The sequence below is a fragment of the Nicotiana tabacum genome, chromosome 23 (assembly GCF_000715075.1).
Source record: "Nicotiana tabacum cultivar K326 chromosome 23, ASM71507v2, whole genome shotgun sequence".
NCBI lineage: Eukaryota > Viridiplantae > Streptophyta > Magnoliopsida > Solanales > Solanaceae > Nicotiana > Nicotiana tabacum.
The window spans coordinates 1300232-1324455 of NC_134102.1; the positions used below are offsets into that span (position 1 = coordinate 1300232).

At 38.2% G+C, this 24224-nt stretch overlaps 2 protein-coding genes across 4 annotated transcripts; one reads left to right on the forward strand and one right to left on the reverse strand.

Annotated features, from left to right (window-relative positions):
- Positions 1-6899, reverse strand: LOC107775202 (DNA-directed RNA polymerase V subunit 5A). 3 transcript variants are annotated; one of them, XM_016594905.2, is made up of 4 exons: positions 6512-6899; positions 4040-4216; positions 3475-3588; positions 1-464 (listed from the first exon to the last, which is right to left on the reverse strand). In XM_016594905.2, exons 1-4 carry the CDS (start codon positions 6779-6781, stop codon positions 339-341), a joined length of 687 nt encoding a protein of 228 aa, XP_016450391.1. In that variant the 5' UTR covers positions 6782-6899; the 3' UTR covers positions 1-338. The 3 variants fall into 3 exon arrangements, with proteins under 3 accessions (XP_016450391.1, XP_016450393.1, XP_016450392.1); XM_016594906.2 differs by having other exon boundaries at positions 333-464; positions 3428-3588; XM_016594907.2 differs by lacking the exon at positions 3475-3588.
- A 1700-nt stretch (positions 6900-8599) lies between these two features.
- LOC107775201 (flavonoid 8-hydroxylase 1, chloroplastic-like) lies at positions 8600-14647 on the forward strand. The gene is made up of 7 exons (XM_016594903.2): positions 8600-9280; positions 11629-11816; positions 12079-12168; positions 12264-12450; positions 12551-12748; positions 13898-14085; positions 14265-14647. Exons 1-7 carry the CDS (start codon positions 8738-8740, stop codon positions 14518-14520), a joined length of 1650 nt encoding a protein of 549 aa, XP_016450389.2. The 5' UTR covers positions 8600-8737; the 3' UTR covers positions 14521-14647.
- The last annotated feature ends 9577 nt before the right edge of the window (positions 14648-24224 follow it).

Here is a 24224-nt window from a genome sequence, read left to right on the forward strand (position 1 = left end):
TTAAGAACAGCTATTTTAAAGCTCCTACTACATTGCAACATGGTCAAATTTTGCAAATTAGAGTAGCCACCACCCCTATTAGCACAATAGACGAAGTACAGATAATCTGGGCATACAAAACGCAGAGACACAACGACAAAGCATACTAATATACTACCTACAAGCTCTTCATTTGAGCTAAAGTGGAGAAGGGAACCCAGGGGGGGTGGAAGAGGGAGTTAGGAAAAGTTAAACCAGCATCTTTTTAACAGAACAAGCTGTGGTAAGTTACGCTGCCGCAGGCTCATTTAACGTACGACACAGTAAGGCTGCTAGATAGGATTTACAACATAGTCGCATTACCAAACACAGCGATATGTAACATGTGTCTCGATGATTTCACTGCTGTACGTGACCTTCACCACCTGCCCCTTCTCAAGTCCATAGTACCGAGCAATTGCATCCTTCTGAGACATCCTCGGCAGCTGGAAAACATCAACACGAGTACATTACTCAGCAACAGTTAGATAAACAAAACTACATTGATAACGTTCGAAGGCAAGAGTGGTAGATTGAAGTGCATATGTACTACGAATATCTGATTGAGATCATTAAAGAGAATGCACAGCAAGGGATTGTTCTGCATACGTTGAAGGCAAAAACCTGTCTGTACACCTAAGGTCCTAGATATTAACATCTGATGATAGGTACTGCGGTTTCAATTGAGAGACGAGGCAAGCACCGTCTCCCACATATAGAAAAAGGCAACAGTCTATAAATACCTAAATTAAAAGCTTTAGAACAGCATTTGAGTCATTTCACCCTCACAGTAAAGGGATAATGACGAACATACAGTTTTTTTTCAGAAAAATGCAGAGAAGTCACTAACACTGCTCTGCTACATTACACTAACAATCTTCTCATAAAAAGATAAGTATTAGAAGGCACTTATCAAGAAAGTAAGTATTAGAAGGCTTCTGGTATTAACCTCCTTTAAGACAACACTGTATGCAAAAGAATTCTAGGTCTTGGCTCAAAGTGCCATAGTATCTGGGATCCTGCCTAAAAATAAAATAACAGCTGAAAGAAACACAACATTCTTAACAATATATTGATGACTTCATCAAAGCATTAAAATTTCCAAAATGAAACTAGATTAAACACTTTAAGCAGTAACATATGTGTGAGTATAGCCACAACTTCACCTAAGGATTAATAATTAACATGTCTTTTTTTTTTTAAAAAGGTAACAATTATATTCTTCAGCACCCATAAAACGGGGCTGGTATCTAATATTTACAAGTACAGCCCCTGAAAATCTTACAGAGAATCAAAAAGGTCTAGTAGTGATTCTACATCACCTATCAATTATTAACATGTCTTAATAATCATAATGTTGAAGCCTTAAAGAAAAATAGTCCTCTGCTTTTGATTTAATAAAAAAAATTCTGTTAAAACGGATTGGTTGTACCTCCATAACCTCCCCCTTTCTTAATTCTAAAAGAAAAGGGAGACGAGGAACCCTGAACTAAAATAAAAAATTCTTCAGATGGAGCCTATGTGTATATATACATACACACACACATGCTATTGTTGTAGTTGTTATTTTGGTGGTGGTGTGTGTATGTGTGTGTGCGCATAGAGGATTCATAGAAGCGACAGTCTAGTTTGTGGGTGAGGACTGAGGAGTAGTTGATTGATTGATCGAATAACAGACATATTACTGCCTGAGTATGTCTTAGCTTCTCTCAGCAAGATAGTTTTGCAGTGTAAATGTTTTTCGCAACACAGATTGGACAGTCCAAATTCTAGTAGATTTCTTTTTTTAATAAGGTAAAAGTTTATTAAAAAGGTACCAAGATGGTACAAAAAGATACAACAATAACAACCTAGTAAAATCCCACTAGTGGGGTCTGAGAAGGATAGAGTGTACGCAGACCATACTTTACCCCTACCCCGGAGGGGTAGAGAGGATGTTTCTGAAAGACCCTCGGCTCAAGAAAACGAAACGAGACAATAGATCCGTAACAAAAACAGAAACCAAAAAAATAATACCAGCATCGTAAGAGACATCAAATAGATGGAAAAGCAAGAACACAATACTATGAAAAATGAAAAAATAGTGTGAACACAACATAAGCCGCAAGCAGTCCTAGACAAAACACTATCAGACTAACCGATACAAAGTAGAAAAACGCTCGACTACCCCCTAACCTTCAACCCTAATGCTCAACCTCCACACCTTCCTATCAAGAGCCATGTCCTCGAAAATCTGAAGCCGCGCCATGCTTTCCTGATCACCTCGCCTCAATCCTTCTTAGGCCGCCATCTACCTCTTCTCATACCTGCCAAAGCCAACCGCTCACACCTCTTAACCGGGGCATCTGGGCTTCTCCTCCGCACGTGCTGGATGGTACAAAAAGATACAAGATACAAAAAACATCCCAAACAACATCATCCACCTTTTATTTCTATCCCTCCTAGCATATCCAAGGATTTCATATACTGATCCAGATTTCTTAACGGGCTGCATTTACACCAATAATACAGATTATGAATACATTTATTATTAATTCTAATAATGTGATTTCTATGCCCTTCGAAACAAGCTGTGTTCCTCTCCAACCATACTGTCCATATGATGCACAGAGGAACGGTTCTACAGATCTGCTTTAGTCTCCTAGGTACTTTCCATGGGCAATAAAGTTCCTTCTACCTCACTGTGGCTCTGGAAGTACTTAGGCTAGCAGACAAGGGATAAATAGAGAGAACAAGGGCGAGATGAACAGATTTCTATAAATACTGATAGAATTGTTTTGACACTGTTCAGAGTTAATGAACTTCACCAACTTTATCTATAGTAGCTATACCCTCGAAGATAACCAAAACCACCAGCTGCTGTACCCTAGTTTGTACATAAAGCAACATGAACAGACATGTGGGAACATGCTAATCACCTCTTTGATTTTCCACTAAGTTAAAATTGACTGGTGCTCGGACAAGCTTGCACGCACTTCGAATAATCGACCTGTTGGCTTGTTACAGTCGACTTGTACTAGTGCCGTATAAACCCGCCACCAATACTGAAGAAAATGGGCTCACTTAGAATTGTTGTTAAGCCTGGAATCTCCAGGTTGTTACTTCTATTTATTTCAACCACTCAACCATCCCATTGCGAGCAAAACTAACTGACTTTTATTGACTGTGAAGCCTAGATGCCAATAATTACTCCGACGACGTCAAGGTGATATTGATCCTACCAGATTATGGGTTATAAAATGTATGAGAACATGATCTTTGCCTTTAGGGAATTTAACAGCAAGTCCTTGTTCGAGTAAAGCTACAGGGAAAAAAAATGATAGGATCTTTTATCTGGCTAAATTCAACAGAGGAAGCTACGAATCAAGCTTCAGTTAAATAGATACGCTAAGTAGATGCACAGTTGTACCAATATACAGGCATGTTTCTGCAAATTCAAAGGCAGTCAAGGGCGACCTGTTTCTCTTCCAGGTTGTACTTCTTTAACAGCTTCTCTTTCTCTTCATTGTTCAATAGCTCATGCTTTGGCTTTAAAACATGTTTTGTGATATTGACAAGCAAGTCTGTGATCTGAACGAGTTTGCAAAAAAAGAGCCAAACAGCTTAGCATATTGCTGAAACATATGTTAATTGCTTGCATAAAATTCACTTTTTGTCCTGAACTAAAGCATTTTTAGTCCTTTGACCAAATAAGAGCTAAGATTAATAAAAGCTAGAGAAGGAAAAGAAACTTTGACCAAATACCATGGAACCTTCATCAGATGGAAAACATGAAGCTTGGGACTTGTCTTGGAAAAAATAATTTTTTGGGGTTTGGGGTTTTTTTTTTTTGGGGGGGGGGGGGGGAATTGAATAATTGCCTACAAAAATCTTTATTCATTGTGAGATATAACCTCATTTGTCAAGCATATCTAAAGCAAATGCAGAACACATCTTAATTAACAAACTAGTAAGTACCCCGTTTTATTCCACACAATAGAACTGTTCATACCAAAAACAGCAATAAGAAAACATACTTTACCTGGAAAATTTCAACTTTAAATGAGAGGAGTTCCACAGCTTTCATAGCTTGAGAGGTCATTGGTTTCTGAATGATTAATATCAGCCTACTCAAAGATTCCTTGTTCATGATTTGAGTTAAAATGCTGCGAATGACATTTACTTTCACGGCATTTGGCCCACAGAAGATTACCAAAACCTGCGACCAGTTCAAATATGTAAGAAGTTTATAAATCTATGAAGTATATGCATGTAAAGTTGATAGTCCCTTCATCAGAGACCATCTTCCAAAATGCTGAGGCATCTACCCAGTTAAGGATACTACCATTTGCTACCAACAACAATTTTCTTGGCTTCCTAAAGTTTGATGATTTGAGTTTCCATATGTTTTATCGAACTCAGCCAAGCCTCAAAATTTCCATAAGAAGACTTATGGATTCATAGAACACATTCTCTTCACATAAAATCCATTAAACTTAACAGAATTGATGTATTTTTAGCGGTAATCAACGATGTATTTGCAGATATATGAACCAAAAATGAGAAACTTGATTTTGCACATTTTAGAATTTCATTTCCATACTTGAAAGCCAAAAGTAAAGCATAATTCTATATATCAGTTTTCACTTACATCAAAATTCATACCCCAATGAAAGAATTGGCTAAGCCAGCTTATAGTGTAATCAGTTTTTTCCATAAACACAGTACCCTCAGCTCAGATATCTAAAATTCAAATACTCTGCCCTCTTGAGTTGGTCCAGAGGTTTCTAATAAAAATGCTCGTAAGAAACTGCCACTCAAGCTTTATTTTAGGCTGCTTCTAATTATCACAGAAGTACCGCTTCTGATACATAAACTGACACAATAAAGCGACACAGAGAAAGTATCTTGTAGGTGTTAGATCTAAGGCATCCAAAGGCAAAATACTATGCCTCAATACTACTAGCTAGGCCGACTCGATGCATGATGAAGCATGTAGAAGTTGCTAGTCAAATAATCTTTACATTCCACCCTTTGTTATCGAATAATTGACCATTTTATAGAATAGATGCAATCCCTAGATATACACACACATAGACCAGTCATTTCGTGAAACAGCTCGATATATGAAGTACGACAAAAAATTTGATAACAAAAAAATTTTAAATTATTTCGATTCCACCTCCAATCTCAGTTTTACTTCCTCATAAAAGGGAACTCCCTCTAACAGAAAAGAGAATGTGATGAAATCTAATATTCAGTGTGGATTTGGACATTGATTCCTCAATTTTTGAAAACAAATTGGCATATTCAGAAACTATATAAAAGTACTATCAATCAAAAATTCTCATAATAGAATGTTTAGAAAGTCCTAGGGAAAAAAGGTACTTGTTGACTCCCCCACATAGTAATATTATCCATTAAAATGGGAGGGGAAGTACAACTTAAAAGCACTTTCTCCCAATATTATCTATTATCATCCACAGAACCAACAGAAAGAATATTTACCCAACAAAACCACCCAACCACTAAAGCAGCTTGCTTTCAAGTTATTATTAATAATGTTATTATCCTTTTTAATATGGTGGTATCCCAAGCCAGCTTTCTTGAATCTCGACTATTACACATTTACACTTGGCATCTTCTGCCTCCCACCAGCACAACTATCGGATTACTCAGCCTACCAAGGCTTAGGCGGATGGAAAGAACTCACTTTCAGGTTATAAACCAAACATAACAGCCTCGCACCAAGCGTACTAACTCTGGTATTTAAGTGGAAAGGGACTTTCTCGGTAATTAAAAAAAAAACATAATGGCATAAGGGGCCTTTTTCTGCACTGTAGAATTTCAAGACAATGTTGGAACCTTTTTCTGAGTATCTGTGGTATCTCTTGGGCAATACCTAATAGCATAAGGGGCCTACTCGAGTGCTGGCAAGGGCAAAGGATCCAGAGAAGCTTGCCGCAGATTTGGAATACTATTCCTATATGCATATTTTGGATCTTATGGCTGGAGAGGAATAGAGCTTGTTTTGAAGGACAAAGAGACCATATTTCTAGAATTAAGAACAAATGTTTGCAGAATCTTTTCTTATGGTGTAAGGGTAGTCTTATTGGTAGCACAAATGAGTATATGGATTTCTTGGACTTGCTAGGGGCAGACAGTAGATGTAATATTTATGTTCTTTATGTTCTGATCTGCATTCCCTTTGTTATTGTACTACTTATACCATCTTGGTACATTCTATCAATAAAACATTTACCTTTTCAAAAAAAAAAACATAACAAGGTTAATCATTTCACTCACTACCAACAGAAAAGAACACAAGAGTTCTCCAAAACGAGATAATCTTTCATTAATGAGGCTAAAAGACTGAAACTATTTCACTACAAGAAGCTAAAAACAGGTGATTTAGTGAGGCAAAAGATTGAAACTCTAGACAATTTTTTCACTACAAGAAGCTAAAAAACATGTGAATTTAAAAAAGGAGAGAGGAGGGGTTAAGTGAACGGGCCTTATTGGAAAGGTCATTCCTATGCATGGAAGAGATTCTGAGGCGGTCAATATCAGGTCTTTGACCAAATTTCTCTCTGAAATCTTCAAGTGTAGACTCAATTTCCGAATTGGGTATTGCAAAACCACGGTCTTTAAGCATTTCGAGCACAGTTCTGCGCGCAAGGAAGTACCTGTGACTCTCAACAGTACCATCATCTACAAAGCTGGTTAAACAGGGACCAAGATTTTCAGCATCCATGTCCATGGCTGCAAACCCGTTAAGATCCATTTGGGGTTTGATTTTTCTACTCTACTTGTTTTGCCTTTGTAGGCAGGTTATAGGTGGGATTTATGCAACTGAGGAGTGAGGAGAAGAATTCTGTTTATTTTAGCAGAATAATAATCTGTATTCGTTTAAAATGAATAATAATTGGGGAGCGAAGTCTCTTTTATTTAATTCTACACGCGAAAAATTCAAAAATAATCATTTTTTCGAGTGGTTATTCAAAAATAATTACAATTTCAAAAGTAATCAAAATTTAGTTATTTTTCATATAAAGATAAAGTTGAACGAAAATACTATTTAAAATCCGAAAAATACTTCAACTTAATATACTAGAATTCCAGCATAAGTATACTGGAACTCGCTATTTTTCAATGACTTTACAAACGCCGGCTATTTTTGAATGATCAGTTCAAAAATTGGCTAACCCGTGCTATTTTTACCTTCTTTACCAACGGGGGATTGGCTATTGGGCCGGGTCCCGGAGGTATTAGAGATTGGGTGGTTTGCACAAATAAGTTATTTTCGTGCTCATACTTAGCTAGCGTTTGAACATAGATTTGATTGAAATTTGAAAAAAGAATTTTTAAAGTTGTGTTCAAAAATAATTTTTGAAAGTTGAAGATATGTTTAGACATGCATTTTATTTGAAGAAAAGTTGAAATTTTGTGAGTAAAAGAAAAATTCACCCAAAAATTACCCTAATGAGTTTGGGAACTTGAAAATTTTTAAATTTTTTTTTTCAAAGCATGATCATATTTCATAAAAAATAATATTTTTAATTTTTTTAATAAAGCCAAAATCTATGACTAACGGAAGCTCAGAAGTTCTCCCCTGTGCGGAAATAGCTCCATCCGTGGAATTGCCCATTTAATGAATAATTATTTGTGGACAAAAATGAAAGTATAATCCATTTAGTTGGTCTAATTTACACAAATATCCTTCTTAGGCCATCATTTAGATTTTATCCATATTTTTTAAAGTTGTGCAAATATAGCCCTTGCAGAATTATCCTTTCAAACAATTTTAGACTTGGGTCTTTATTTGTGAAAGTTGTGCAAATATAGCCCTTGGAGAATTTTCTTTCAAACAATGTTAGACTCGGGTTTAATTTGCTCAAAAGAGATTTTTGAATCGTGCTTTTAAAAGTCCATAAGTCGTAAAAAAAAAATATTTATTTACTAAACAGTTACCACAAAAAAGGACAAGCAGCGGGGAGTCACCTATAGTATCATATTTAAAACATATCTATTTTTTAAGAATTATTTAATATTTAGTCAATTTTGACAAACTTAGCCTAACTTCATACTCGGAAGTTTAAAATTTAAGAATTCAAAGTTCAAATTCAAATAGATCTGGAATTTTGAAAAGTCGAAATTCAGCTGCATTCTGAGGAGATTAAACTTTAAACTTTTATAAATTTTGGCTATTATTTAAATAAAAGTCTTGAAAACAACTACTTATGCAATTCATCCTTAGTCTTGCAGTCAACTGAAAAAAAAGGTTCTTATTCTCATATTTTCTCTTTACACGTTTAGTTACTTCATGGAAACGTTTGAAGTTATTATTATTTAAAGTTAAATAAGTTCTCAAAAAGAAGTGGTACATTTAAAAAGATTATTAAAAATTATTGTGCATATTACAATAATTTGATTTTACTAGGATGTATTAAGTTAGAATTCTTGGTTATTCTCATTGTTTTTTTTCCTTATGGAGCTTGCCGGCGTGGCCTAGCGAGGACAAGTGTGTGATCCATTCTTTTTGCATGTTTTGTCTATTTCCTTTTTGCTTTTTTTTTTTCCAGTTAAAACTTCTGGCCATAGATTAATTTCAGAAGATGACACACTTATCTAGTATGAGTATAACAAACAACATGAATGTGTTGTTTTGTTGAAAGCCACAAAGTACATTTCTACGTTAATTTGTTCTGCATTTGCAATAGAACAATTTCAAGAATCAGCCATGCAAGCTTTCAAAGCTTCTTCTTTTACACCATTTCAAGTACTCAACTTGAACTACTCAACTAGACCATTTCCCAAAACCATATGTGAAAAACCAAACTTATATATTCATCCAAATAATGAAAACCCCATTTCATATTTTGCCTCAATTCAGAGCCAAAATACAAAATTCAAGCTTTTCACTGCTGTTTCTCAAAGTATCTCAACTGAATCAAGAACCCCATTTGATGAAGAAACTGAAAATGAGAACCAAGAAGAGAAATTTGATTGGTATGCTGAGTGGTATCCAATAATGCCAATTTGTGATCTTGATAAGAGGAGACCACATGGGAAAAAAGTGATGGGAATTGATGTGGTTGTGTGGTGGGATAGGAATGAGAAAGAATGGAAAGTAATGGATGATGCTTGTCCACATAGATATGCTCCACTTTCTGAAGGAAGGATTGATCAGTGGGGGAGATTGCAGTGTGTGTATCATGGTTGGTGTTTTGATGGCTCTGGTGATTGCAAGTTTATTCCTCAAGCTCCAAGGGATGGCCCTCCGGTAATTAATCCAAGAAACTAGTAATAGCTTTAACTAACAGAATTATACTTTTATATGTTGTTTTTGTTTGCTTGTTTTGAATCCCCTCCCCCTTCCAAATTTGTTTAGTGGGGAAATGGTCAAATTTGCCATGTAATGTCGAAAATTGAGCAACTTTTTCATCCGTTAAACCTTTGGTCTAATATTACCCTACTGTTTGGAGAAAAGATCTTGTTTTTGCTCTTGACCCCTAACATAGCTCCAACCTGAGGATAATTTTAAACTATAGTTAAAAGTTTTGAGGGTCAAAATTTGGACCTTTTTTTGCAAAGAATTTGAACACGTGGAGTCATTTCACGTTAGAGCTGCCTTAATGGCAAGGGAAAATACGATACAATTTATTAACAACAAGGGTAGAAATAAAAGGGCAGCCCGATGCACAAAGCATCATGTGTTCATACAAGGTCCGGGGAATGGCCGCACCCCAAGGGGGAAATAGAATGGAAAAATTGAGCAATTTTGGATAGTACATTGGGCAATTTTGGACATTTTCCCTAGTTTATTCTCTCTGTTATGTTCTTTATAAACTGTCTTCAAGTGGTAATGATCATATCACATGTCACTTAAAAGTACTGGCAAAACAAAGTATTTTGGCATTGATTAACTTGGGCTCAAAATGAGGAGACTAGTAGAGATACTAATGTTGCTTGTAGACCTAAATTTTGCACACATAACAAGAAATTTACGTTTAAGTCTATAAAAGTCAATTCCATTACCCGAATCGTGGTATTTTCTCTTGAGAACATGTAAACATAGCTTCACATATTAGGACGAGCCATATCATCAAGAATTTGAAAATGAATTCTGGTTTTCGCCAAATGGTTTGGAGATCAATCTTGAATATTCTGTTTAGGAAGCTAGAATTTGAGATGTAAAGAATACTTATTTGGTTTCTCAGAAGCAGTTAGTGATCTTGATTTACTCAGAAAAGTCTAGAAGCTGTATAGGAGGTGTCAAATGTTGCGAATATCGATGTTTAATTTGGAAAGGCTGTGAGCATCTATTAAAAGGTAATTCATGAAGAAGGGAAGAACGTTACGGTTCATATTCTGATCTGCCTTATGGACATATGTGGAAGAATTGAGTTGATTCGCTATTCTAGTTCTGCCAAGGCTCCTGGTAAGGAGGAAAGATAATATGGATTGTTTGTAGAATATTAAGGATTAAGGTTCTTGTGAATTTCAGGAGATCAACTACTAGAATGATCTTTTCATTCTGGAATTTTCTGATAGTTAGAGAGGAAAGGAAACCATATTCAGTTGACTCTGTATTGGATTTTGCATACAAAATTAGTAGTATTCTGTTACTTAAGAACTAATTGATGTTGCACTTGCCAACTCCATTTCAAAAGACTTGAGAGAATGTGCAAGAAATTAGTTCTCGTGATTATACCAATGACGACTAATTTGAGATGGTAGGCTTGCTTTTTTCTTGTTTATAGTTCTTCAATCACCTTGTATGCGTGTGTAGGGATAAGTGTGAAATTCACCGAACTTCTAGTTTTGTAGTGATCCCCATTATGCCGCAAAAGAGAAATGATTTAGTATAGGAATGAAGCGGACCTAAATGGAGTGGAATGAATATGAGGACTCATATAGCTGACCACAATTATTTTGGGATAGAGACGTAATTGATTGGCAGTTCTTCTGCCCATTGGTTCAAGAACTATAATGACAGACTGACTTGTTGACTGGAAGATGTTTGCCGGAGACTCCATTTTGTTAAAAATAAAAATAAATTAACTAGAGAGAATTATGGATGAAATAGTTAAATCAGTATGCTCAGATATTAATGCCAATTCTAATAGTAGAACACATAATATACTATTGTCCTCGTAGCTCAGGTATAGTTCAACCATTTGCTTTTTCTCTTTCTGCTATTCTGAATTTCTTGTAGGAAGCTTATTGGTAAAGAACCAAGTATTTTGCATTTTGAGATCCTACATTTTATGCATAATTTATCGTGACATCTATTTGAAGACTTAAGCAATTGGGTTCACTAATTAAAAGTGAAAAGGATAATTTACCACCTTCACCTGTGTGGCTTTGGTCCTTTATGATGGTGATCGGGAGTCCGTAAGAACTGGTACAGGCTTTCTTTTATTTTGTTGTCTGATGAAAGATGTCGAGAGCTCTCTTAAGTTTTTTCACCTCTTTCCTTGAGAATGTAAATCTTCATTTTCCAACACGTGAAGTTTGCGTTATGCACTTCTTGGAATTGGTTATAGCTAAGCCCTTGTATTTGACAACAGTTTCGCATTAGCTTTTCTCAAGGTAGTTGGGAATGACATTTTTGTATTAGCTGCGCAGGTTCACACGTCCAAAAGAGCTTGTGCAACTGTTTATCCAAGTTGTGTGCAAAATGATATTCTTTGGTTTTGGCCAAATTCTGATCCTCTATACAAGGACATATATCTGAAGAAAAGGCCTCCTTACATCCCTGAACTGGATGACAGCTCGTTTTCGAAATCTTTCATAGTCAGAGATATATCATATGGGTAAGCAGACGCAGACATATATCCCACTATCTTTGTGAAGAAACTCGTGCACCTTTTTGTAATAGAAAAAGCTGGTTGTTGTTTTTTTCTTTTTTTCTTGGAGGGGGAGAGGGTTGACACCTTTAGAATCTGAAAGGCGAGTAATGAAGGAAAACAAACCTGCTTCCTCTGAACTGATGTCAAAACATAGGTCAATAATGTTGCAAAGCTCGCTTGCTTTCCTATTTTAGTTATAATCTGTAACGAATCTGATAAATTTCAGGTATGAGCTTCTGATTGAAAACCTTATGGACCCAGCTCATGTCCAATATTCACATTATGGCATAATGAATGTTCCACAACCTCCCAAAAGATAAGAAGCTTATACAATTCCTTACATATTTTATTCTATATTCTTTTATTTGCATGTGTAGTAACTTCACCCGACTAACAGCATAGTTCTTGCACTGTGAAGGCTGATAGGGAAGGAGGAAGACCACTCGATATAACTGTCACGAAACTGGATGTAAATAGTATTACTGCAAACCAAGGACCTGGACGGAACACATTCATTGCACCTTGTGTGTATTATAGTCTTTTTGCTTTCGGAGGAAATCAGGGTAAAACGTCTGCTGTATCATCTGGAGCTGTACAGGTAATTTGATTTTATGGTGCTTGTGCTTCATATGCTAAGTCTTTTTCAGCATTTATTTGGTACTCTTTGCAGCCGCTTTAAATATATATATTCCATGCAGGAAAAACCTTCAACTGAGAAGCAGAAAAAAGCATTATTAGTTTTCATCTGTATTCCAGTTAGTCCAGGTCATAGCAGAATTATTTTTGCATCTCCAAGAAACTTTGCCACTTGGGCAGATCGAATAATTCCACGTTGGATATTTCACCTGGGGCAAAACTTAATTTTGGATTCAGATTTATATCTTCTTCACGTGGAGGTAATACACTTTCTTTATTGTATTTTTTCAATTTCTGTGTTGTTCTTGTTAAATTTTAGTAGTTCCTTCAAAAGTTTATAACTTTTTTTTAAAAAAGGGAGAAGTTTTAGCTTCATCTTATTGGGAATAATGACTAAAAGAAATAAAGTATTTATATGAATTTGTGGATATCTAAGTGCTTAGATTCAAATGTTGGTTGGTTTTCAAACTAAATTTAATATTGGACATTTGGATTCCACCTCTACTGTTGTCAGTATTTGTGAGTTTTAACCTCTGTCTGATGCATTGAAATATTAAGGTCCCAAAGTGAGCACTTATGATATTGAGGATTCACATTGCCGACCCCGACTAGCTTGGGATTGAGGCATAGTTGTTGTTGTAACCTCTGTCTGATGCAGGCAGAATGTAGTTTCAGATTAGGAATTAAGACTTCTGATTTTCACATGCCTGAATCCTTAAAGATGCTTACTATGTACAACGACCCTTTCTTGTTTACAAGGACCCCGTCATGTCCCACGAAAAGGAAACAAGCATATCCGTTGAACTAAATTTGTTGAAACCACTTCAAGTACCAGACCAAAAGTAAGATTTCTGGTCAAAACTAACAGTGGAGAGCCCCATTTAGCCATTTAAACTTTGTCAAATAGTAGCTTCTGGAGCTGGAACTATCAGTAGGAACTTTATTAACATTTCAAGTACAATTGAGAAAATGATTGAGGGGAGTTAATGAGTTTGCTATTGTAGGGTCGTATGACAAATTACCCTATGATTTCAGTGCCTGTTTTACCACCTCTTATTTCAAACAACAAATTAATCTAGAGCATAGGCCCGCTATTGGTTGCACAAGATATTGCATGACTGTATGTTCAGGGGCGAAGCTAGCATGCGAGATACGGGTTCGGCCGAACCCAGTAGCTTTGGTCCAAACTATGTATTTGTCTTAAGAAATTCATTAAATATGAACAAATTATCAATTTAGAACCCAGTAACTTAAACAGACTAATATCCCGAACCCATAAACTTCAAATCCTGACTCCGCCTCTGTGTATGTTAGACTCAGGTGAAGCCATGGTGCTTTTAGGTGAAACGTTGGCTGGTATAATATGACTAGTCTTCCTTTCTCATTCAATTTGTTTTATCGTTTTGAAGGAGCACAAGCTAAAGGAAATTGGTCCCTATAATTGGCATAAATCTTGTTATATGCCAACGAAGGCAGATGCCATTGTTGTTGCTTTCAGAAGGTGGTTAAACAAATATGCAGGTGGCCAAGTTGATTGGCGCGCAAAGTACAACGGAGACCTCCCACCAACTCCTCCAAGGGAGCAGCTGCTGGACAGGTTCGTTCCCACATTTCTAACATAGATTCTTGATTTTAGTTTTACACGAGTTTTAGTCCTGTAAGACTATCTTAGGAATGCTTTTACTAGATTGTTCACATAGACTTTCAAGAACCTTTTTGAGACGAAGACGTTGAATTAGCTAGCAGTAAAGATAATATGTTTATGCTTACATTCAGGTACTGGACTCATACGGTGAATTGCACAAGTTGCAATTTTGCATATAAAGGTCTCAATGCCCTTGAAATTATACTGCAGATCGCCTCAATTGGTATGATCGGAATTGTTGCTGCAGCCAAGCAGGGTACGTTGTCTATGGTCACAAGGTATTCTTTGGTCTCAGTTGCATTACTATGCTTCGTGGCCTCGAGGTGGTTATCTCACTTTATATACAAAAATTTCCATTTCCATGACTACGACCATGCCTTCCGTTGAAACTTCAGTGTCATAATTACTTGGAGCTGACGATTCACTGTATAAACACATAATTTATAGTTGAAATTTGCAGAAAAGGTTTCTACATGATCTTAGCTGCTAAATACAGGTTATATTGTTACTTTCAGTACTTTGAAGTATTGTCCTCTTTTATCACTTCTGAACTTGTTATCGTCTGATGTTCACTTAAATGGCAACAACATCGCTTCCCTTTTAATGGGTCCTATGCGCAACGTATCGGGATTAGTCAGAAAATTCATGATTAAAACTTCAGTAAAACATGCAATAGAATGTAGTAATAGAAAATAAAAACATGCAATAGAAGGAAATAAAAACTTCTTGAAAATGTAGCTTATAATACGGAATATGTAATGTAGTAAAACCGAAATACCTGAAAATTATTTAAGTTTGTGAACCTAATACTGAAATGCAGTAAAGGGCTTTTTAACAAACCTAAGTTGTAGAAGGAATGGGGAAATTTAGTGTAATCAGAAGAAACTGTTTTAAATGGTGATTTTTAAAGAGGCAAATGCCAAGTATATAGACTAGAAAGAAGCAGTAAGGGTATGACTGAAAATAAATGGAGCTTGAATGGTTATTTATGGGTCCAAAATCCTATTCCTTAAAAAACGGATTTATGGGACCACTTATGCTGACCTAAAAAAAAGTGCTAACCAGTTTTCGGACTAGTAATTAAAAAATGGCCGGCGTTTGCAAAGTTATTGAAAAATAGCCACTATTTTGTTGCAACACGGAAAGTTTCAGCATAATATACTGGAGATTGGTGCATCTGTGTATGAATTTTCAGTATATTATGCTGGAACTCCAGCACACGAAAAGTTTCAGCATAATATACTAGAGATTGGAGTACCTATGTATGAACTTCCAGCATATTATGTTGGGCTAGTATATTATGCTGGAATATTTTTCGAATTTTGAGCAGTGTTTTCGTTAAGATTTCGTTAAGATTTATCTTTACATAAAAAATGGCTAAATTTTAATTACTTTTGAAACTGTGGCTATTTTTTAATTACTACTTGTAAATCTGGTTATTTTTGAATTTCACCCTAAAAAAAATTAGTCAATCAGTAGGTCGCCCTTTGTAACGGCGACGTTTTAATCAAGCGACAGGTCGTCTGGTGTAAGGGCGACTTCCTAATCTAGCGGTGTTGTAAATTGTAACGGTCCATACGTGGGGTCTGAACAAGATAGTATATGTGCAGGCAAAAATTTCATATATTTAATAGAAAAAATAACTGAACGTAAACTCGATGCTTCCATAATCCCTATCGCACTTTAATATGATAAAAAATAATTACATGACTTTATAATGAATAAAATTATAAAGTTTTACCTATTATAATAGTAAATAATAACATTTAATTTCAATAGATTAAAACAACTAAACTATACTTACTATAACAGCAAAGTCACTCGACTTATTATTATATATCAATTCAATTATAGATTGAATAATTATAACACTCTATGGGATTGATGCAACATAAATTTAAAGAATAGAAGGGGTTATCCTAGTCTTTTTTTATTTTTATGAAATGCGGGATGTATAGGCACAAAGCCAAACAACTCTAGATTAAGTAAGTTTTTATCTCCTATTTTTTAATATTTTAGCCTAACTCATTGATTGGTCTGGGAGCCCGGGTCCACGCAGATGGTGTTGGCTATAACACACGAAAATCTGGAAATCGGGCGGAATTTTAATTTTATAGCCCTAAAACGTCAAAACAAAGATGAACGATCATGGCGAGGCGATGACTAATGCTCCTTAGGTCATTTTTTCTGGGCTGACAAAATTTTAGGCGCTCTGGGTCCGGGCGTCGGGGCTAACGTAGATGGCGTGGGCTATATCATACGAAAATCTGGGAATCAGGCGGAATTCCGGTTTTATGGCCTTAAAACACCAAAAAGCGAGGAACGGACATGGCGAGGTGATGGCTAATATTCATTAGATCGTTTTTAATTGGCCGAAAAAATATTTAGGCGATCTGGGTCTGGGCGCCTTGGCCCACGCAGATGGCGTGGGGTATAGCACACGAAAATCTGGAAATCTAGCGAAATTTCAGTTTTATGGCCATAAAGCGCTAAAGAATGAGGAACGGTCATGGCGAGGTGATGGTTAATGTTCCTCAGGTCGTTTTTGATGGTCCGGTAAAATTTTAAGCTATCCAGGTCTGGACACCCGGACCCACGCAGATGGCGTGACTATAGCACATGAACATCTTGGAATCGGCCGAAATTTCAGTTTTAAGGCCCTAAAACGCTAAAAATGAGGGTCATGGCGAGGAGATGACTAAAGTTTCTTAGGTCCTTTTTGACGGGCCAACAAAATTTTAGGCGATCCGGGTCCGGGCGCCCGGGCCAATGCAAATGGCGTGGGCTATAGATCACGAAAATTAGGGAATCGGGCAGAATTCTAGTTTTACGGCCCTAAAACACCAAAAATCAAGGAATAATCATGTCGGGGCGATGACTAATGTTCCTTAGGTCATTTTTAATGGGCTGGCAAAATTTTAGGCGTTTTCAGTCCGGGCTCCTTGGTCCACACAGATGGCGTGGGTTATAGCATACGAAAATCAGAGAATCAGGCGGAATTCTAGTTTTATGTCCCTTAAATGCCAAAAAATGAGGAGCGGTCATGGCGAGGTGATGACTAATGTTCCTTAGATTGTTTTTGATGAACCGGTAAAATTTTAGGCGATCTGGGTCCGGACGCCCGAGCCCACGTAAATGGTGTGGGCTATAGCACACGAAAATGTAATAATCAGGCAAAATTTTAGTTTTTTGGCCCATAAAACGCTAAAAAAATGAGGACTAGTCATGGCGAGGTGATAACTAATATTCCATAGGTCGTTTTTGATGGGCCGGTAAAATTTTAGGCGATCCGGTTCCGTATGCCCGGGCCCACGCTGATGGCGTGGGCTATAGCATACGAAAATCGGGGAATCAGGCAGAATTCCAGTTTTATGGCCTTAAAACGCAAAAAATAAGGAACGGTCATTGCGAGGTGATGTGTAATGTTCCTTAGGTCATTTTTGATTGGCCAACAATACTTTAGGCGATCCGGGTCCGGGTGCCCGGCCCACGCAAATGGCGTGGGCTATAGCACATGAAAATCAAGGAATAAGGTAGAATTGCAGTTTTATGGCCTTAAAATGCCAAAAACGAGGAACAATCATTGCAAGGCGATGACTAATGTTCTGTATGTCGTTTTGGATGGGCCGAGAAAATTTTAGGCGATCCGCGGCCCGACGCTTGGGCCTACGCAGATGTCGTGGGTTATAGCACACGAAAATGTGGTAATCGGGCGGAATTTTAATTTTATGGCCTTTAAACGCCAGAAAACGAGGAACGGTCATGGCGAGGCGATGAATAATATTCCTTAGGCCGTATTCGATGGGCCGACAAAATTTTAGGCGATCCGGGTTCGGGCGCCCTGTATCACGTAGGATGGCTTGGGCTATTGCATACGAAAATCTCGGAATTGGGCATAATTCAAGTTTTATGGCGCTAAAAAGACAAAAATGAGGAAAGGTCATGGCGAAGCGATCTCTAATGTTCCTTAGGTCATTTTTGATGGGCCGACAATATTTTGGGCGAACCAAGTCCGGGCGCCCGACCACATGACGATGGCGCATGAGCTATAGCATACGAAAATTTCGGAATCAGACGAAATTCTAGTTTTATGGCTTTAAAACACCAAATAAAGTGGAACGGTCATGTCGAGGCGATGACTAATGTTCCTGAGGTCATTTTGTATGGACCGACAAAATTTTAGGCGAACAGCGTCCAGGCTCTCGGGCCCACGCAGATGGCGTAGGCTATAGCACACAAAAATCTGTAGGAATCGGGTGGATTTCAAGATTTATGGCCTTAAAACGCCAAAACATGAGGAACGGTCATGGTGAGGCATTGATTAATGTTCCTTGGGTCGTTTTTTACGCCCGATAATATTTTGGGTGAACCTCGTTCAGGCACTAGGGCCCACGAAGATGGCGTGGGTTATATCCCACGAAAATTTGGAATCATACGGAATTCCAGTTTTATGGCACTAAAATTCCAAAAAACGAGGAACGGTCATGACGAGGCGATGACTAATGTTTCTTAGGTCATTTTTAATGAGCTGACACGATTATAAGCGATCAAAGTCCAGGTGCCCCGGCCCACGCAGATGGCGTGGGCTGTAGCACTCGAAAATGTTATAATCGGGCGGAATTCCAGTTTTATAGGCCGAAAACGCCAAAAACGAGGAACAATCATGGCGAGACAATGACTAATGTTCCTTTAAGTCATTTTGATGGGCTGAAAACTTTTTAAGCGATCCGGTTCTGGGTCCCCGGGCCCACGCAGATAGCATGGGATATAGCATACGAAAATATGAGAATCGGGTGAATTTTCAGTTTTATGGCTCTAAAACACCAAAAAAAACTGGGACGGTCATGGCGAGGAGATAACTAATATTTCTTAGGTCGTATTCGATGGGCCGACAAAATTTTAGGCGATCCGGGATCGGGCACCCTGTACTATGCACGATGGCGTGGGCTATTGCATACGAAAATCTGGAAATTGGGCGGAATTCAAGTTTTATAGCCCTAAAAAGCCAAAAAATGAAGAACGGTCATGGTGAGGCAATGACTAATGTTCCTTAGTTCGTTTTTGATAGCCCGACAATATTTTAGGCGCACCGGGTCCGGGTGCCCGGCCCCACGCAAAAGGCGCATGGGCTATAGAACACAAAAATCTAGGAATCGTGCGGAATTCAAATTGTATGGCTCTAAAACACCAAATAAAGTGGAACGGTTATGGCGAGGCAATGACTAATATTCCTTACACTATTTTTTATGGGCCGACAAAATTTTAGGCGAACCGCGTCCAGGCGCTCGGACCCACACAGGGCTAAAGCACACGAAAATCTGGGAATTTGGTGGATTTCCATATTTAAAGCCCTAAAACGCCAAAACATAAGGAACGGTCATGGCGAGGCGTTAATTAATGTTCCTTAGGTCGTTTTTGATGCCCGGTAAAATTTTAGGTGAACTGCATCCAGCGCTTGGGCCCACGCAGATGACGTGGGCTATAGCCCACGAAAATCTAGGAATCAGATGGAATTTCAGTTTTATATCTCTAAAATGCCAAAAAACGAGGAACGATCATGAGGAGCTGATAACTAATGTTCCTTAGGACTTTTTTGATCGGCCAGAAAAATTTTAGGCAATCCGAGTTCGGCCGCCCGAGCCCACGTAGATGGCGTGAGCTATTGCATACGAAAACCTGGGAATCGGCCAGAATTCCTGTTTTATTGCCCTAAAACGCTAAAAAATGAGGAAAGGACATGGCGAGGCGATGACTAATATTCTTTAGGTTGGTTTGATGGGCCAACAAAAGTTTAGGCGATCCGAGTCCTGCGCCCGGGCCCAGGCAGATGGCGTGGGCTATAGCACACGAAAATCTGGAAATCGGGTGAAATTCTAATTTTATGGTCCTAAAACGCCAAAAAATGAGAAAGGATCATGGCGAGGCGATGAATAATGTTTCTTAGGTCGTTTTTGATTGGCCGACAAAATTTTGGCGATTCGGGTCTAGGCGCCGGGCCCACGCAGATAGCGTGGGCTATATCACATGAAAATCAGAGAATCACGCGAAATTCAAGTTTTATGGCCATAAAACGCCAAAAAAAAAAGGAACGGCCATGGCGAAGCAATGACTAATGTTTCTTAAGTCGTTTGTAATGTGCCGACAAAATTGTAGATCCGAGTTCGAGCGCACGGGGCCACGTAGATGGCGTGGGCAGACAAAAACCAAGGAATCGGGCGGAAATTCAGTTTTATGGCCATAAAACGCCAAAAAATGAGGAACGGTCATATGAGGTGATGACTAATGTTCCCTAGGTTGTTTTGATGGGCTGGCAAAATTTAATGAGAAACTGGTCCAGGATCCCGGGCCCACGTAGATGGCGTGGGCTATAGCATACGAAACATTAGAAAGGAATTCTAGTTTTATGGCTCTAAAATGCCAAAAAAATAGGAACGGTCTTGTCGGGGTGATGATTGTTGCTCCTTAGATCGTTTTCTATGGGCCGACAAAATTTTACGCGATCCGGGTCTGGCCGCCTGGACCCATACAGATGACATGGGCTATAGCACACGAAAATTTGTGAATCAGGAGGAATTCCAATTTTATGGTCTTAAAATGCCAAAAATGAGGAACGGTCATGGTGAGGGAATAAATATTTTTCCTTAGGTCATTTTTGATATGCCGACAAAATTTAAGGCTATCCGGACTCAGTCATCCGGATCCATGCAGATGGCGTGGGCTATATAGCACACGAAAATGTGAGAATCTGACGGAATTTCAGATTTATGTTCCTAAAATGCTAAAAAAAGAGGAACGACCATGGCAAGGCGATGAATATTGTTCCTTAGGTCATTTTTGAAGGGCCACATAAAATTTAGGCGATCCGGGTCCAGCCGCCCGAACCCATGCAGATGGTGTGGGCTATTATAGCATACGAAAATCTGAAAATTGGGTAGAATTCAAGTTTTATGGCCCTAAAATATCAATAAACGAGGAACGGTCTTGGCAGATAATGACTATTATTCCTTAGGTCGTTTTTTATGGGCTGACAAAATTTTAGGTGATCCGGGTCCGACCGCCTGGACCCATGCAGATGGTGTGGGCTATAGCACATGAAAATTTATGAATCGGGCAGAATTCTAGTTTTATGGCCCTAAAATGTCAAGAAATGAGGAATGGTCATGGCGAGAGGATGAATATTGTTCCTTAGGTCGTTTCTTATGGGTCGACGAAATTTTAGGCGATTCGGGTCCGGTCACTCAAACCTGTACAGATGGCGTGGACTATAGCACACGAAAATCTGGGAATCAGACGAAATTCTAGTTTTATGGCCAAATGCCAAAAAATGAGGAACGATCATGGCGAGGCGATAACTATTGTTCTGCAGGTCGTTTTTGATGGGCTGAAATTTTTAGGCAATCTGGGTCCGGCAACCCGAAACATACAGATAACCCTGGCAAGTGGGCCGGTCCAGGACCGGGACCGGCCTCAGGACCGTAGTCCATATGGGTAGTGGGCCTAAACGATCCTAACCGTTTAAGACCGGGACCGGGAGAGGTAGGTCGGTCCTTTGCGCGAGGCCCGCGAGACCGGACCGTTTGGGACCGGTCCTAAACCGTCCCAACGGCTCTAATTTGTTTTTTAAAAAAATCTGCCCGTTGGGGCATTTAAAATGTAGTTGTTTCCTCTGCCAAAATAGCCGTTAACTATTTATAAAATAGCCATTTAACCCCCCAACTTTGTTTTAATCCCAATTTTTTTATAATTACACTTTTTCCCTATTTTTAACTATAAATACCCCCTCATTCTTTCATTTTTCTCACAAAATCATCAATCTCTCTCTAATTTTCTTCTATAATTGCTTACTTTATTGTTACAATTTGTGAAAAATTGTGAAGTTGGTGAATTGAAGTCTTCAAGTCTTCAACGATAATTAATTTTCAACAAGTTGTTCGTCAATTCGGTAAACTCGTTCCAACTCTTAAGTTTTAATATTATAGTTTTATTTATTTTATTTACTTTATATTGCTTGATTAATTAAGATGGCGTATTCCTTAAAAAATGTTTAGTAAAAATAAAGAAAAATCCAAGAGTGGTGAATCTAGTGGCCAATCTGTTCCTTCTCCACTTCCCCCGACTCCCCGACCCAAACCTGTTACCCGTCCTACACCTGCTATTCTTGATCGTGATAATAGTTTATTACAATTTACCGAGAGTTAATTTTGCCATAATATTGCACCCGGTGAACAATTAAACCATGAATATTTGAATGCTCTTTATGGTAATCCAACTATTGATGAAAATAATGATGAAGAAATAGATTTTGATGAAATGCAACCAGATTACAATACCCCCACTAGTCCTGCTCCTGAAATTAACCCAACTAATAATAATTCAAATGATGCCCCGTCTGACCCTCCTGTTACTGCCCCTACTTTTTATAGACAACCTTCTAAACAGACAGAAACATATGTTGTTTGGCCATTTTTTACTCAACTAAGAGAAAAAAATAGGGCTAAGTGTAAAACTTATGGCAAAGAGTTAGTTTTTAAATATGTTGGAGGACGGGGAAGGGGAAAAAGTTTGACTAGACACATATTGCTACACCCTCAAGATAAGAGATACCTCCGGACCTTAAAGGATTTATGAAATTTGTAAGAGATACCATGTAACTTGTATGAACAAAAATTAATATGTAACTTGTATTTTGGCACATCTTGATTAGTTTCTTTTTCTTCTCAATGGTGGTATTAACACCTTGTTGTGCTCATTCCATAGGGTGGAGGAAGACTAAGAAAAATATTACCATATTTTTTTAATGCTATAATAAAATTATAACGCATTGCTTTGAATATCTCTTTACAATATTTTTGTCTTTAAATTTGAATTAAAAAATTTAGGTCACAATTATATAATATAATTTATAAGGAATTGCCTTAGATATTTTTATTACAATTTATTTTTGCTCTAACTTCTATAAAAAAATTTAAAAAAATAGAAAATATCCGTTGGGCCCACTTAGGCCCTGGACCGGCCCACTTAGCCCGGGACTATTAGTTCGTGGGCCAGGTCCCGGGCCGGTTCCAACAAAAACGCCCGCGAATCCCTGGCCCACATAGGCCCGTTTATGTTGGGACCGGCCCACGAAGTCCACTTAGGACCGGACTCGGCCCACATGCCAGCCTTACATGCAGATGGCATGGGCTATAGCACAGAAAAATCTAAGAATCGGGCGGAATTCAAGTTTCATGATCCTAAAACGCTAAAAAATGAGGAACGGTCTTGGCAATGTGATGACTATGTTCCTTAGGTCGTTTTTTATGGGCCTGTAAAATATTAGGCGATCCGGGTCCGACCGCCCCGACCCATGCTATTGGTGTGGGCTATACCGTACGAAAATTTGTGAATCAGGCAGAATTCTAATTTTATACCCCTTAAATGACAAAAATGAGGAACAATCATGGCGAGGGAAAGAATATATTTCCTTAGGTCGTTTTTATGGGCCGGCAAAATTTTAGGCAATCCGGGTTCGGCCTCCCGAACCCGTGCAGATGGCATGACTAGGCACACAAAAATTTGGGAATCGGGAAGAATTCTAGTTTTATGGCCCTAAAATGCCAAAAAACGAAAAACGGTCATGGCAAAGCGATGACTATTGTTTCATAGGTCATTTTTGATGAGCCGGTAAAATTTTAGGCGATCCTGGTCCGGCTGCCCGGACCCATGCATGTGGACGAATTTTCAGTTTTATGGCCCTAAAACGCCAAAAAACGAGGAACAGTCATGGAGAGGCGATAACTTTTGTTCCTTAGGTCTTTTTTTATGGGCCGGCAAAATTTTAGGCGATCACGGTCGAGGAGGTCTGGCCGCCCGGACCCATGTAGATGACGTGGGATATATCATACGAAAATCTTGGAATGAGACGGAATTCCAATTTTATGGCCTTAAAATGCCAAAAACGAGTAATTGTTATGGCGAGGGGATGAATATTGTTCCATAGGTCGTTTTTTATGTGCCGACAAAATTTTAGGCGATCCAGGTCCGGCAGTCCGGACCCATGCAGATGGCATGGGCTATAGCATACGAAAATCTGGGAATCTGATGAAATTCGG

What these genes read in the sequence shown, in the direction of transcription:
- LOC107775202 (XM_016594905.2), bottom strand. Translation starts at nt 6,781, where the DNA reads ATGGATCTTAACGGGTTTGCAGCCATGGACATGGATGCTGAAAATCTT. An exon ending in TTAAAGTTGAAATTTTCCAG is followed by an intron (nt 3,589 to 4,039) that starts GTAAAGTATGTT and finishes AAACTCGTTCAG; the next exon opens with ATCACAGACTTGCTTGTCAA. An exon ending in ACAACCTGGAAGAGAAACAG is followed by an intron (nt 465 to 3,474) that starts GTCGCCCTTGAC and finishes GATGTTTTCCAG; the next exon opens with CTGCCGAGGATGTCTCAGAA.
- LOC107775201 (XM_016594903.2), top strand. Translation starts at nt 8,738, where the DNA reads ATGCAAGCTTTCAAAGCTTCTTCTTTTACACCATTTCAAGTACTCAAC. An exon ending in TATATCTTCTTCACGTGGAG is followed by an intron (nt 12,749 to 13,897) that starts GTAATACACTTT and finishes ATCGTTTTGAAG; the next exon opens with GAGCACAAGCTAAAGGAAAT. An exon ending in AGGGAGCAGCTGCTGGACAG is followed by an intron (nt 14,086 to 14,264) that starts GTTCGTTCCCAC and finishes GCTTACATTCAG; the next exon opens with GTACTGGACTCATACGGTGA.